General features: G+C 25.2%; 2 protein-coding genes across 2 annotated transcripts in view; both read left to right on the top strand.

The window, feature by feature from the left end:
* scny (scrawny) overlaps nucleotides 1–15,561 on the top strand; it is a 357,320-nt gene that overhangs the window by 196,951 nt on the left and 144,808 nt on the right. The window lies entirely within an intron of this gene.
* Nucleotides 1–15,561, top strand: part of LOC136968483 (uncharacterized) — a 96,189-nt gene that overhangs the window by 66,856 nt on the left and 13,772 nt on the right. Inside the window, exon 3 of the mRNA XM_067262460.1 lies at nucleotides 6,043–6,210. Within this exon, the coding sequence (XP_067118561.1) occupies nucleotides 6,043–6,210 (168 nt within the window). The remainder of the gene's footprint in view (nucleotides 1–6,042; nucleotides 6,211–15,561) is intronic.

Below are 15,561 nucleotides of genomic sequence, written 5' to 3'. Positions count from 1 at the left end.
TATCTATCTTGTAAAAATGTTAATGTTGCTTCTTGTTTCATCATTGTTTACAATGATGATTTGAACAATACAAAATATTTAACAGGACTACATGTTAATGATAAATGAAAGATGAATGAACTTATAGAAGGAAGTAATTGGATTGGTTAGTTAGCTGTCAGGGATTAGCTAAATCTTATTTCCATGCACTTTCACATAGTTGTGAAGGACTCACTTCTATGGAATTTAATTGCCTAATCTTGTAATATATTTTTCTTTGTTTAAATTTAATTTTTAATTATTTAGACTAAAATAAGATTGGTTATTTGCAGTAAAAACAAATTTTTTGAAAACTATGAAAAATTAACCATTCTGGAATAATTTTAACACCTTGTTTTCCTTTATATATAAATTTTGTAAATTATTAAGTTATTACAGAGTACTAATTAACAATCTTAATCACAAAAAAATAAAAAGTAATAATAATAATAATAATCCCTAGGAATCATAATAGATTCTTTCACATTAAATTGTTCTTAAGTTTTACATTTCCAAATTAAAGATAAATATTTTAATATATTCTTATAGTAAATTTTAAATGTATTATTGAAGGAAGGTAATAATTATTTAATGGATTTAAATAAATATATACAAATTTAAATAGAAATATACTTTTTTGTTCCTCATGAAACAAACTGTTTGGAATCAACATAAGCAATATTATTGAGCAGAAATATATAAACAGATTTTTTTTTTACAGATGAAATGCCATTAAACACTACTAACTCGATTTGAAATTCCATCTTTATATTCAAGGTTTATTTATAATTTTATGTCATCAGTAATGTTATATAGAATCCAAGTATAAAAGTTTTATTTATATAATTTATAAATGTTGCAAATTTATTATATACAGTGAAAACTGCTTAGGCGATCACCTGCATTCGATGGGCACCTGTCAAAATGGGCAAAAATTTCTGGCATGGAATAGTTTATACATAGAGTCTTCGAATAAGTTACCCGTATTAAACGACCACCTGTGTAACGCAACCGCGGGCATTGATTTTTGGTCCGAAACAACGTACAACAACTGTAATAAGTGACCACTTCCGTGAATATATCTGATCTAAACTATTGTTTGAACCCATCTCAACAATGTTTCCCCCTCCTAATATGATAAATTAATTTAAACTGTTGTTCAAACCCATCTCGGGCACTTCTCCCAGCTTTGAAATTAAGTGCAGGTGTTAATGAATTAGTCTAGCAACAAAGGAAATTCATTTCAGTTTGTTCGAAATTGTCCGAAAAACGAAAGAAATGCAGTGCTGTCATTAGAAAATCATGTTAGTTGTCAGAGAAAGTGAAAATGGTTTATCAGAGAACAGCAATTTAGCTGCGAAGTTTAATGGTGGGAAAATGCAATTTATTTTACCGTAGACCTACAGTATTTTCTTTAGGGGTATAAAATATTGTACACAATACAATTAATTAGCTGATCTCATCGTTTGATAAAATTTATATTATTTATTTATTTTTTCTTGACGCTCATATACAGTACATGTGCAATAAATAGTTTCTGTATCAGTTTACCTTATTTTCATGATATTATTCAAAAAATAATATCCAAGTAATTTTCACATGCAAAATATTCAAAAAAAACGCATTAATGCAAAAATCAGTTTTACAGGCAAGCTTCCTTTTTCAATTCCGCCATTGTCATTGGACAATTACAGAATGTAATGAAATTGTATTATTAGAAAAAATAATAAAATCGTTTTATTATTAATTAATAATATTTCTTATTGTACTTAAAAAAATATTAAATATTAAAAAAACACAGTATTTTTAAAGTTAAAATAAGATTAAACTAACAAAAACCAATACCAAAGTTATGGAGAGATACAATGCACTTGTATATTGATGACTTAATACATGTAATCAATGTTGCCACACCGATTTGCTTGTCATCAGTAGATTCCATAGGCAATTTTCGGTAGATTTCAGTAGATCGACTTTTTGTGTCAGAAAGGTGGTTGCACATAAACAATAACATTTATTTTAATATAAACTATACAGGTTTTACTGTATATACATAGATATGTAAATTTATGACAATATACATATACATTAAATATTTATTTATATTTAATCTATTGAATATAATAACTGTAAATAATCATTTGACTAAATAAATTAAATATTTCAATTAGTTAATGTTGGATTTATATTTTGATACTTTTAAATGAAGTCCGTATAAAATGTGTTTTTAAAACTTATTTTATTGAAAATTGATACATATAATCAGTTTGATACATTATGATTAAATATCATTTGATCATTTTATTTCTTATTAGGAATATTCTTATTTGTTATCTATCTATTACAGTATTATTACAGTACTTTTAATTTATAATTTTTGATATATATAAAAAAATTTTTAATACCTTAATTATATAATTTTGACAAATTTAACTTAGAAATTGATCTTTAACAGTAGTGTTTTCATTATGCATATAATTATCTTCTAAATGATTACTTCAAAGATTAAATTCAGTTATTAGAACTGATTTCCATTATGAACATAATAATTTTATTATGAAATATATTGTAATAATAATTATCAAAGACAAAATTAATGCATAACATTTTATATAATTAGATATAGAATAATTTGAATATAAAATAGATTAATTTGAATGAAATATTACATGATAAGAATAAGTTGTTGTTATAGTTCAGTAGTCAGCTATTAGTGAAATGTACATTGAAAATTATACTTAAACTATTAAATTATACAATATCAGGTAAACTTTGCATTTTCATTAATTTCAATTGATTATTAAAATAATATTTATAATATATTAATTATTATATCAATAAACTTTGCATTTACTTTTTCTTTTTTCACTCATAATTGGAATTAAAAATCAATTAATTGAAATTCAACAGCCTTAATAAATTTAATTTATCATAGTACATAGATTGTAAGGCTATAAATTTTTGAAATAAAAAAAAATTATATAAACTTTAGAGCTTTACGTCTTAAAAGTATTGCGTAATATAATATTTTTTTTTTTGGAAAATGAAATAATACTTTAATAAAAGAGAAATGTCTACTATAAATTTTAATTTTTAATATTTCTGTAAATAAATCTTTAAATAAGTATTTTGAACTTTTATAACTCATTATATTAAATATGATAAGTAATAGTTTTTGTGGTTTCAGAATTTTATTTTTTCGTAATGGAAATTTTAAATATTAAAACTATATAAAATATATAATTAATGTTATTCGTAAAAAATATAGCATGAAAACTATGAAATTAATTAAATATATTATAATAATTCCTGTATGAAAATTCCATAAAAAAATTAGTATTTCATATAGATTATTATACTTGTTATTCTACATGTTTAAAAAATTATTGAAATAATTAGAAAAATTTATTTCTAGTTATTTCACAGTAATTTATTTCAATATTTGTTTAAAAAAGTAAATAGAATTTTGACACAAAGAAAATAAAATTCAATAAGATTATATTTTTTTTTTTTTTGTCAAGTTTCTACGAACAAATTAATATATTATTATACGGCTTTTAAATAAGATTGAAATAGATAGGCCTAGTTCCCATTTTGAAACTTACTTTATTCCTTACTTTCTTACAATAATAATTAATCTGACATTTGTATTTTGGAACTTAACCAAACCTTTGAAATGTTTAAAAGGTAACTCTGTCATTCAATGCACTTTCCTATAATCATTTGTAATGTGTAGTATTCATGGAATGTGTGCTACTTTAACTGCAAGACATCTTTCTATACAAATTGTACTTAAAGTTAATTAGAAACTTTTGACATTTTGCTATTTCATAGTTTCCCTAAAAGCAACCATTCTCCTAGAAAGCTATAATTCAACCAATATTGGCATATTGGATTTGTTCATTCATTCTCTCATGTTAACCAATGCTATTATTGTCAGAAATACAGAGGAAAATTTGTTGGTACATTTGATATTGTCATGATTGCTAGTGACAAAAACAGCTGCTGTAATTACTCACTGGAAAATTACAACCAATTCTACCAATCACAATACTCTTTGACACTTTTTGGCATTGATCTATTTGGATGCTTTCCTCTCTTGAGAAATGATAATGGATGGGATTATACTCTCCATTGATCATATCTCCTGATATGCTGTTTATTAAACTTATTTCAACAAAGTAATGCTAATGTTTAATGTTAATTAATTTTTTTAAAATTTGAAAAAGAACCAATTTATAATAAGAATTAAAATAGCAGAACTTTTGTGTATTGAAAATATTGCCTGTTAACTGTAATTGAGTTTTGATACTTCTCTAGTTATAATAATTATAGATTATAAATACAGCCATTATGGCTTATCATTATTATACTAGTACCAAGCAATATTAAATAATTTTGTAAAAATGACAATTTTAAATAGTTGTAATTTGTATAGTTATAATAATTTTACAGCCACATTGTTAAAACTTTAATGTTGTTGATATATCTATTTGAATTTATTTTGTAATTAAAATTAATCCAGTTATTTGCTGTGATTACTTAGCACATAATGTGGATGATAATAATAATAATAATTATTATTATTATTTTAAATAGTTGTTTCTCTCCAATATATAAAACTTATTCTACTATGATCAGAATTTAATTAATTACCAGATTTTAACTTTAGCAAACTGTTTTATTGAAACATTAAAAATAGTTATTATAAAAATTAAGTGGTAAAGAAAATAGTTGTTGTACAAAGATAAAAAATACATATATACATATGTTTTTTTTTCTTTTTTATATACAGTATATATATATATATTTCTGCTTATTATTACTTGAAACAAAATGAAATGTTAATACAAAAATTAATTGTATTTACGAAACTATATGCTTTTCATAGAGCATTTATTCCAATCACTTTATTATTTAAAAATAATTTCACCAGAATAATAATTGAAACATTGTTTAAGTAATACACTCAATTTTTTTTGAAATAACTGATAAATAATAAAGCATAAAATAAAATATAAAAATTTAACATTAGTGTACAGAAAATAATAATAATAATAATAATATTTATACAGTTAAAGTTGAACATTTTTTAGTCTATATTGTTATATTTATATAATATTTTTGAATTTTCTTATTTATAATTGTTTGCACAAAATTTAAAGCAAATAGTAATAATACTTTTTGTTGATATGGTGTATATATATATTGTACTGTGCAGAATATCAATATAATAATGTAAATATGTATAATTAAAACATGTTTTTCTTTCTATTTTTTTTATATTTGAGAACAAATAATCATATATGCCTTAGTTTTAAATATCAATGTTTATGCATGATAATAATAATAGTTATCTAGTGATTTTAATTTTTAAAAATGAATTTCTTAAAGTCAAATTATAATAAATATTTTATATTAATACTATTTCCTCAAAATAGTAGAAAATTTACCAAAAATAATTCATGATATTAAGCAATTTGTTTAAAATATATACTACAGTAAAATAATTACAGTATTTTAAAAGCATTTTTGCTCACAAACAACTCAAACTTCTTCAGTTTATGCTGTTCTAAAATGAATCAAATTCGAATCGGACTGCTTGGGTTGGATAGTTTAAATGTTTGAAAGATCATACTTCTGTGGAAACAATAGTATAGCTCTATATATTTGAAATTTTGAACATGAAAACATTGCATTCGTTAAATGTTTTAATATATAATGCCTCCACCAAGAATGAAATTTCTTGATTTTGTGGCATAAACACACTAATAAGTTACACACTAATTTTTCTTCTAATTGTTATTGTATCTTATATTTTTTATTTTAATAAATCAACAATATATTAAATTATAATTTAATAATTCACAAAAATTAACAACAAAAATTTATGTAACATGAATAACAAAAATAATAATATTTGATAATATGGCTTTGTATACCTAATAATGAACTGATATACATTTTAAAATATTTCTAATTGATTATTCTTGCAACTATACTAATAATAATTTATTTTTTTAGGGGTTGGTATTGTTTTAATTACTGTAAGTGGTATTGCTTGGAGGTTAACTTCACACGATGCACCATCTTGTCGAGCTATGTTGGGATTACAAACCAATGATCAAGAACCAAATAGACGTTTTGTGCCTCGAGTGCCACCTTATGGACGTCCTCCTCATCCATATGCTGGTAAGTTAATCATATGTAATTAAAATGAAAAATTATTGCTAAATAAAATACATACAATTTCTGTGTTACTAACTTTAGAGTTGTTATAACATAAAACAACCATTTCAAGACAACATTTAAATAAGAATAATAATTAAATTAATGTATATAACAAGACTATCAAATGACTATAATGAATATAAAAGAAACAAAACATAAACCTACAATATTAAAAATTAAATACAAAGGGAAAAAATAGTTTTTAAGGATTTTTTAGTATCATTAATAACATTTTCAAATTATAAAATGAAACAAATATTTATTAAGAACAGAAGATAAAAACGTTGAAAGGTTTGAACAACTCATTCAAAAGCTTTTATGAGGACAAATGATATTGTGACACAAAATTAATATAAAATAGTTACAATAAAAATACATATAGATGTAAATTCTACATTGAACAAAGAAATAAAAGTTATTTGTAAGTCATGATCTCAAATTTCTAAGATTTACAGAGGTTATTTAAAAAGAATTTCTCATTTTTATAGTAATATTTCAGAAATATTATTATAGAAATTTTAGGCACAGCAAAAAATAAGTAAATTTGAATATAAAAATTTGTCCACATTTTCATTCTTCCTGCTCTCATTGAAATAGTCGATTATTCAATAAAACTTTCCGAAAATACTTATATTTAAAATGTCTAAGTTATATACTTAACATTATAATGATACTGTTTAAATCCAACAGCAACTAAGATTTACTGGCAATTTTAAAGTTCTAATTTTGTTGATATCCAACAAAGTCAATAAAATGACTTATGTAGTTCTGGCTCTAGGCTTTTCATTTATTGAAATAAAATTTCATCAGTGCTACATTATTAACAAATTATTTAATATAGTATATTTACCATCTGTTAATATATATATTGATCAATACTAGATAGTTATAAACATCAGTATTATCTAGCTTGGGATCTAATAAAAAAATGATGTGAAATTTGGAGAAAATTTATTAGAACAACTAAAGAGATAATTTTGTGAAACAAAAAATTAGATTCAATTTCAACCACCAAGGGAACAGTGATGATGACGTTTGCATTTACAGATGTTTTTTATATGCAAATTACAGCATCATTCGAATAATAGATGTCATTCCTACTCAGGCAATAAATTCTTTAAATATTGCTAATAACTTTAAAAGATTATTTTCTTAATAAAACTTTATTTACTACATGTTAATTATAGCCATAGCTATTGGAGAATGTTGATATATTTAAGAATTATTTTATTATTTCTTACATTTTCTCTTGCTCCATTTTATATTGCTATATATGGAAAAGTATTTCTTATATTGTTTAACATCCCAGTGACTGAAATTAACAGTTATTACATCATTTTTCTCTTTGCAAAATTGTCTTTTATATGTTCTGTACAACATATGATAGACAATTTTCAGAGAATATAAAAAAATTAGTTACAAATTTTTACTACCTTACTTTAATCTATGCCAGGGATGGCGAACCTATAGCATATGTTCTTGATGTGGCATGTAAGGAGAAATCATCTGGCACATAACGTATCATATCAATTTGATTTATCATCTGCCTTTTTCAATCAGCTTTTTTATGTTTATTCTAATTAAAGTGTATTTGTTTAATTTCTTTAAATATCATTATTCGAAGTCTAAAACTTTAACACGCATAAACATTTTTAAGACTAAGTATGCTTATAATATGGCACATGGGCTCAAAAAGGTTTGCCATCCCTTGTCTATGCTATTTATTTGCCCCTATAAATTTTTAAGAAAAACATGGATACCATAGCATCTTCCCTGGAAACTTAATTTTTACATATTTTATTAAATGCAATATATATTTTTATTATATCTTTTCGTGTTTACTTTTTCATTGTGCTTAAACAATTGATGGATAGTTTTAATAGAAACAGACAGATGGCATTGACAATGAATTGTTAATTGCATTATAATATAATACATAATTCTATTTCTAATATAAATTGTAATTTAGAGTTGTAAGTTGTATTACAATTTATAATTTTAGATCTACAGAATTATTCTAATTATCTAATTCTAATTCAGCAGAATTATAAATTGTATTGTAATTTATTGCTCTGTAAATTTCTACTATAAATGTTACTAAGTGTACCAGTACTCATTACATCTTTAGAACAGTTTTTTTTAACTTAAAATTTGATTAAGAAATGGTGTGACAGAATTTTGATACGTGTCATATTACACACATTACAATATAGATTTTATTATGTTGAAATAGTAATAAACCAATTTAAAATATGATTGGCTTTTACATCCAAAATTAAAATAGTATACACCATTATATAGTAAGGGAATAAGGTATAAATTCAGTTTAATGATATTAATGTTAATACTAATACTGTTCTATTCTGAAAGTGCTCTTGAAGAATTTAATTTTATTAAGTATATGTTCAACATAAATTCTGTTAGACTGTATTTGATTGATCAAATGTTAATTCAAAATATATAGAAGACTAAAACTTGGCTTAATTTCGCAGTTACTAAGTAATTTGGACTAAAGATAGGTGGTTAAGTTGCTATCTTGTATTAAATTTAGTAATTATATTAATTTTTTGAATTAAATTAAATAAGTTAGACCAGGGGTCAGCAACCTATGGCATGCATGCTAAACATAGCCATTTGGGATAATTTCAGTGGCACTCTGATTGAATGGATATGTAGTAAAAACAAGCAATTATCTATTGTGACATTGTCACATTGCTGGGCTGCAATTTGTAATCATATTTTTAATTTATTTAATTTTAAAAAACATATTCTTGCCACCTCAAATTAGTACTGCAGTGTCTTGTCTAGGGTTTCTCTAATGGGATAATGGGATCCTGGCTGTTTTTTTAACCCGGGAAATTCTTTTCATCCTGGAAAATTCCACAAATTTTTTAAAAGTTCACTTTTTTTCTTATTTTGTGTTAAGGTTGAGGAAATTTTGCAAATAGAAAGTATAATTAATTCATTTAACTGTCAGAATACAGTCAAACCTGTTTTTATGCGCTCTTTTTATGTGCGATTTTTATTTGTGCAATTTTTTTAATGCGAATTTTTAATTTATGCGGTTTTTTTTGTGCGATTTTTTATTTGTGCGGTATAGTTGGCGACTAGTTTCGTGCGATTCGTCATGTCTCACGTTGACTTATTATAGCTAAATAAACTTATTATAGCATAAATGCACTTATTATAGTAATATTATTGCATGAATATGCGAAAAATGAAATAATTTACTTTTTAAGTCAACAAAACACCACCTGGACAAAAATATGTAAAACAGACGATAGACCAGACGATGCAGTCAAGTGCTGACATCTGTTGTCAATAAATTCTATTTCGTACGGTTTTGAGTTATTTTCTATGTGAGACTTTTTTTATGCGGTCCCTGTTGACCGCATAAAAACAGGTTTGACTGTATATTTGTATTTATTAATTTTAAGTCTACTTATTTGTTTTTTAAAACTTTTGATTGTTATGGCATGTCACAGATTGTTAATAATCAATATGTATTTTATTTATGGTAAGACTCAGAAAATTCTTTACTTGTGAGAACCTGTAATATCTTGAATAATTGTGCTGATGTTGTCTTAATTTTTAACCATGCTCACTAGCTTCAATAACTGCATTATGCCAGATTGTGCAAATTGGGCACTTATACAAATGAATATGAAGTAGGCAAGTATGAAGTTTTTCTTCATAAACTTGATTATTAAAGCCAAACAAACTGCTGAATTATCGGTCTATAAGCTTGATGCCACTATTAAAGCAGCTGAGGTAAATTAATCAAGAATACTAGACAGCAAAAGAAGTACTACATCTTGAAAATGAACTAGAAATCTTCAAGGCTACAAGTGGGAAAAAACATAACATTTGTCTTCTCTTAAAAGCATTAAAGACGATTCCATTCACATCAGTCAAATCGGAAAGGGCATTCTTGGTAGCAGGAGTTTTCATTACTAAAATAAGAACCAGATTGAGTGATCAGAGTATTGACCATCTTTGCTTTTTAAAATCTTGTTATGAAAATTTACAATAATATTTTGTATTATGTTTTATTTAAAAAACAAAAATATCTTCTAAGTTAAAAGTTTGATCTAAGTTCATTTGTTTTTCTTTAAATTTTGAACTCAATTCAAAGGTTTTTTTTTTGTAAGCAGTTTCCAACAAACTTTAATAAATTTTTCTACTTGTGAAAATTTCTACCTAATTCAAGAGTAATTTTTAATACATATTTTACACAGCATTATTATTATTTTGGAGGTTGCAGAATACATTAAATTACTTAAAAAAATGAAAAATAATTATATCATTCGATTTCAAGATTTATTTTATATCTTAAAAATAATTAATTATTTCCTGGGATCTCAGGAAACAGTTCACTTTTTCCAAAATCCCAGGACAAGCAAAGAACTGGAAAATGAGAAATCCTAGTCTGTCTCTGTATGTCATACTTTTCTGTTAGCAATTGAGTCATGTCAGTCATCTATCTTAACTCTTTTCAGAGGAAAGTTTTGAATTGAAATAACATGACTTTCGGTTTGCATCAGAAGTTCACATATAGGGCCTCCTGCCCTAAGCTTTCTATATGTGGTCTTGACTTTCATGTATTTAAGTCCATTCTTGAGATTAAGGAAGGACAGATGGATGGATGACACTGGGAATTTATAGGTCTAAAATTTTTTCAAATTGAGGCTCAATTATGTTTTAATTATTAATTATACATTTAAATGGAAGTCATATATCAGTGTAGGCCATGGTACATTAAAAACCTATCACTTGCACTGTAATATAAATATACAAGCATGTGTTTACACTCTGTCACCATCTACGTGTTGTGCTTGCACTTCACATGTAAGAATATAATTCAATATATATATATTATCAAAATTGGTCTGGTTATAATGGACTTCAAAAATATATAATTTTGAAGTTAAGTTGTTAATTAAATTGTATATATATATATATATAACAAAATTGGTAGAATCGTGTTGATACCCGGAATAATACTATATGTAACTTGGGTTTGGCACAACTCCACCAAAAGGTTGCCTACCCCTGATTTAGACTATTTTGGTAGAAATAAAGTTTGATCTAGTACAAGAGTTTAGTTTACTGTGCAAATGCATTACTGATTACACTATCAAAATCTTCAATCTTCACCTCCAGACTAATTAATTTTAGAGATCACGAATTATTCACTGTGCTAACTAAAGAATTACACACCCATAGGCCTCCATGGTTCTTAGCCAACTAGAGTTTTTACTACACACACACATATATATATATAAACAATATTTTCTAGCCTGATAATATTTGGCTTTGGTGAATGTACTGTACAGCTTTATATATAAAAAAATTAATTAGTTAGATTCTAGCACAATAGTTAATCCAGTTTTATCATTTAATCATTAGAATAATTCAAGCTTAGTTGGTTATATGTATTTATTGAATTTGATCTAATTATTCTTACATTTAGGAAACTGATGTCCCCATTGTCTCCTTGCTCTTCTGTGTGATATTTAATAATACATTCTATTTTGAATCCTTGTTCCATTGTCTGAATAAGCTGAAGTAATCAAGCAAAAAAACATTTGTTTAAACAATTTCTGTAATTTGCTTTATATCTTCTCATTAAATTTTTAATATTTTTTTAGTGTTTATTTTAAAATTTGTTCACAGTTTCATGTGTATCACTGTACCACTACTATTCACTACTACTATTACAAATTTAGCATTGACCAAAATTTAAATAATATCAGTTTGTTATCAATGTACAAAAAATTTTTATTTCTTTTGTATTTATTAAATATTAAAAATTTTTTTTTTCAAAAACAGTTTGTGTATATCTATATATATAAAAACGAATGTATGTCTGTCTGTGTGTGTGTCTGTGTGTCTGTCCTTCATGCATTACCACACTATTTATCCGATTGCCATGAAACTTTGGGAAGTTGTTTAATACACTCCCGCGAAGGTTTGTGGCATATGTGAAGACCACTATTTCCCCCTTTCAAAAATATATTTATATATGGATTAAGGCTTTCATGTCCAACAGATGGCGCTAACTTCTGACAACCTAAGTTGGCTTTTCTGTGAGGCATTATGCTTTTCTGTTAGAATGGACTAAAGCAGATCATTTTCTATCTATCTATATAAATAAAATATAACGTTTGTTTGTTCCTACCGATTCCTTTTGAATTTTGACACAACGTTGCATTCGAATACGCAAGTGTTTGTATATAATATACACATCTAAATTCCCCTACTGGGGGGAGATGGACGGGATTAAGGCTTACCGTGAAGAACTCGGCTTCTATTATACTATTTTGACATGCGGTTTTTTGCGTTTTTGATTGCATTTTAATAGGTTACGTCAACAGAATATACACTAAAAAGGGATTTTTCGATATTCCCCAGCGGGGAAAGGGACAGGATTAAGGCTTACTGTGAAGAACTCGGCTTCTATTTATACTATTTTGCATGCGGTTTTTTGCGTTTTTAATTGCGTTTTAATAGGTTACGTCAACAGAATATACACTAAAAAGGGATTTTTCGATATTTCTCAGCGGGAAAGGGACAGGATTAAGGCTTACTGTGAAGAACTCTGCTTCTATTTATACTATTTTGCATGCGGTTTTTTGCGTTTTTAATTGCGTTTTAATAGGTGACGTCAACAGAATATACACTAAAAAGGGATTTTTCAATATTCCTCAGCAGGGAAAGGGACAGGATTAAGGCTTACTGTGAAGAACTCTGCTTCTATTTATACTATTTTGCATGCGGTTTTTTGCGTTTTTAATTGCGTTTTAATAGGTGACGTCAACAGAATATACACTAAAAATGGATTTTTTGATATTTCCCTGCGGGGGAGAGAGACAGGATTAAGGCTTACTGTGAAGAACTCGACTTTTATTATACTATTTTAGATGCGTGTTTGATTGCGTTTTAATAGGGTACGTCAAGAGAATGTACACTAAGAAGGGATTTTTCGATATTCCCCAGCGGGGAGAGGGACAGGATTAAGGCTTACTGTGAAGAACTTGGCTTCTATTATACTATTTTAGATGCGGTTTTTTGCGTTTTTAATTGCGTTTTAATAGGTTACGTCAACAGAATATACACTAAAAATGGATTTTTGATATTTCCCTGCGGGGAGAGAGGACAGGATTAAGGCTTACTGTGAAGAACTCGACTTTTATTATACTATTTTAGATGCGTGTTTGATTGCGTTTTAATAGGGTACGTCAAGAGAATGTACACTAAGAAGGGATTTTTCGATATTCCCCAGCGGGGAGAGGGACAGGATTAAGGCTTACTGTGAAGAACTCGACTTTTATTATACTATTTTAGATGCGTGTTTGATTGCGTTTTAATAGGGTACGTCAAGAGAATGTACACTAAGAAGGGATTTTTTGAAATTCCCCCCACGGGGAGGCGTTATACATTTATAATAGATACATTTTGAGCCACAGCAACGCGTGGCCGGGTCTGCTAGTATATATATATATATAGTATAGTATAGTATAGTATAGTATAGTATAGTATAGTATAGTATAGTTTTCAAAGTTAACAATATTCTTTCAGAATGAATAGTAAAATAATAAAAGTAAAGCTTATAAAAAATAAAATTTATATTGGTTTAATGAGTTATTAATAACAATGATTTAGTAAAGCAAAGTAAAAGTTATAATTTTTGTTTCATGTTTTGTTAAAAACATAGCCATGTATTTAGCTTATTAAAAACCAATGACTTTTCGAAAGTTGTAAAATTAAGTTTTAGTATATATTAGTTAGTTTAGTTGTTATTATTATATTTACAGTATATTATTACTATATAAATAGTTATATTAGAATCATTTATCATACTGTTATTTATTTATTTCTGTAAAAAGATAGAAATTCTATTTAAAATGAAATCAAAAATAAAAATATTATTCATAAATAGAAAACATTATTTTATGTAGTTTTAATCCTTTTATTATTGGTTAGAGCATATTCTCAGGTCTTTGCATTATGAGATTTTTATGAGTGAACTTTATTGTAAAAAATTCCAAAAAACATTATAGAATAAAAATGAAAAAGCAACATATTTTAACTGTTTTCTTATAATCCTTCTTGTAACTTAAATTTTATTCATAGCAGTTAATAGTTTTATAATTTAAATTTTTCAGAAGTAAAATGGGCTATTTAGTAGTTGCATGATTGAGAATATATTTCCTGAATTTATTTAATTAAAAACTTTAATGTTTTTCTTGCTTTCCCAGTATAAAATTTTTAATACATTTTAAGATTACAAAAACATTTTTAATTAAAAAAATTAATTCTTTGTTATAGTTTCCTCCAAAATTCATTTTTAAAATACCAGAGAATTTTAATTGTTTAAAAAATTATTTTTAATGTCAAAAAATATATTTTTATTTTAAAATATCTTGTTATATAATATTCGTTTATATTTTAGTATTTAGCTTATTAAACTATTTAAATTAATGTATTTCACTTATGAATATTAATTATAAAAAGTTTTTGAGTCAAGGATGTAAGATTTTCATTGTAAAATTGAAATAAATTGTGCTATATCTGAAAAATTTAAATTATTAAAAATAATATGTATTTATTTTTAACAATTTAAGCTCTAAAGAAACTTCAATATTATTAGGTTTTTTAATAATAGAATTTGAAATATTATGAATTATATATTTATTTTAATACAGAATACATTTTAGATATTGACAAGTTTGTTATCTTTATTGATGATAAACAATTTATTTGTTGCAAATTTATACAAACTTACTATTATCTTCCTTCTGTGCATGTATAACATTTTTCATTTTTATTTATTATTTATTGTAAAAATTCTTCAATGCAATATAATTGAAATAATCATAATTTGTTGCTTACAAATTCCACATCTTAAAATAAAGAATTAATTTTACCTTCAGCTATTTTGATTTACATTTTATATTAACTCTTAAAGTGAAAAAAAAACTTCAACTCTAATAAAAACAGAAAGTACCATCAAAAATAAACATCTGAAATTTTTGAAGATATTGTTGACTTTTGTATTTTTATTAAACTTTATGTCGTTTTTGAAAGTTCCGTTCATATTTTTTAACTTCATATGTATTCAAAAATTAAATATATTGTTCAATTAAAATTTTAAAATGAAAAACTTAAAAACGATTTTAATTTTTGCCATTATCATTAGTTTTGCTTTTCTAAGAATCAAATAATTGAGATTTAATAATGTAAAATGCAAATTTCTGTCAATTTATTGCATATATCAATGTAACATTTTACAAAATATTTCAATCAGTA

This window comes from Centruroides vittatus, unplaced genomic scaffold (assembly GCF_030686945.1).
Source record: "Centruroides vittatus isolate TY-2023 unplaced genomic scaffold, ASM3068694v2 contig_1477, whole genome shotgun sequence".
NCBI classification, from domain to species: Eukaryota; Metazoa; Arthropoda; class Arachnida; order Scorpiones; family Buthidae; genus Centruroides; species Centruroides vittatus.
This window is presented reverse-complemented; position numbering and strand designations above follow the sequence as displayed.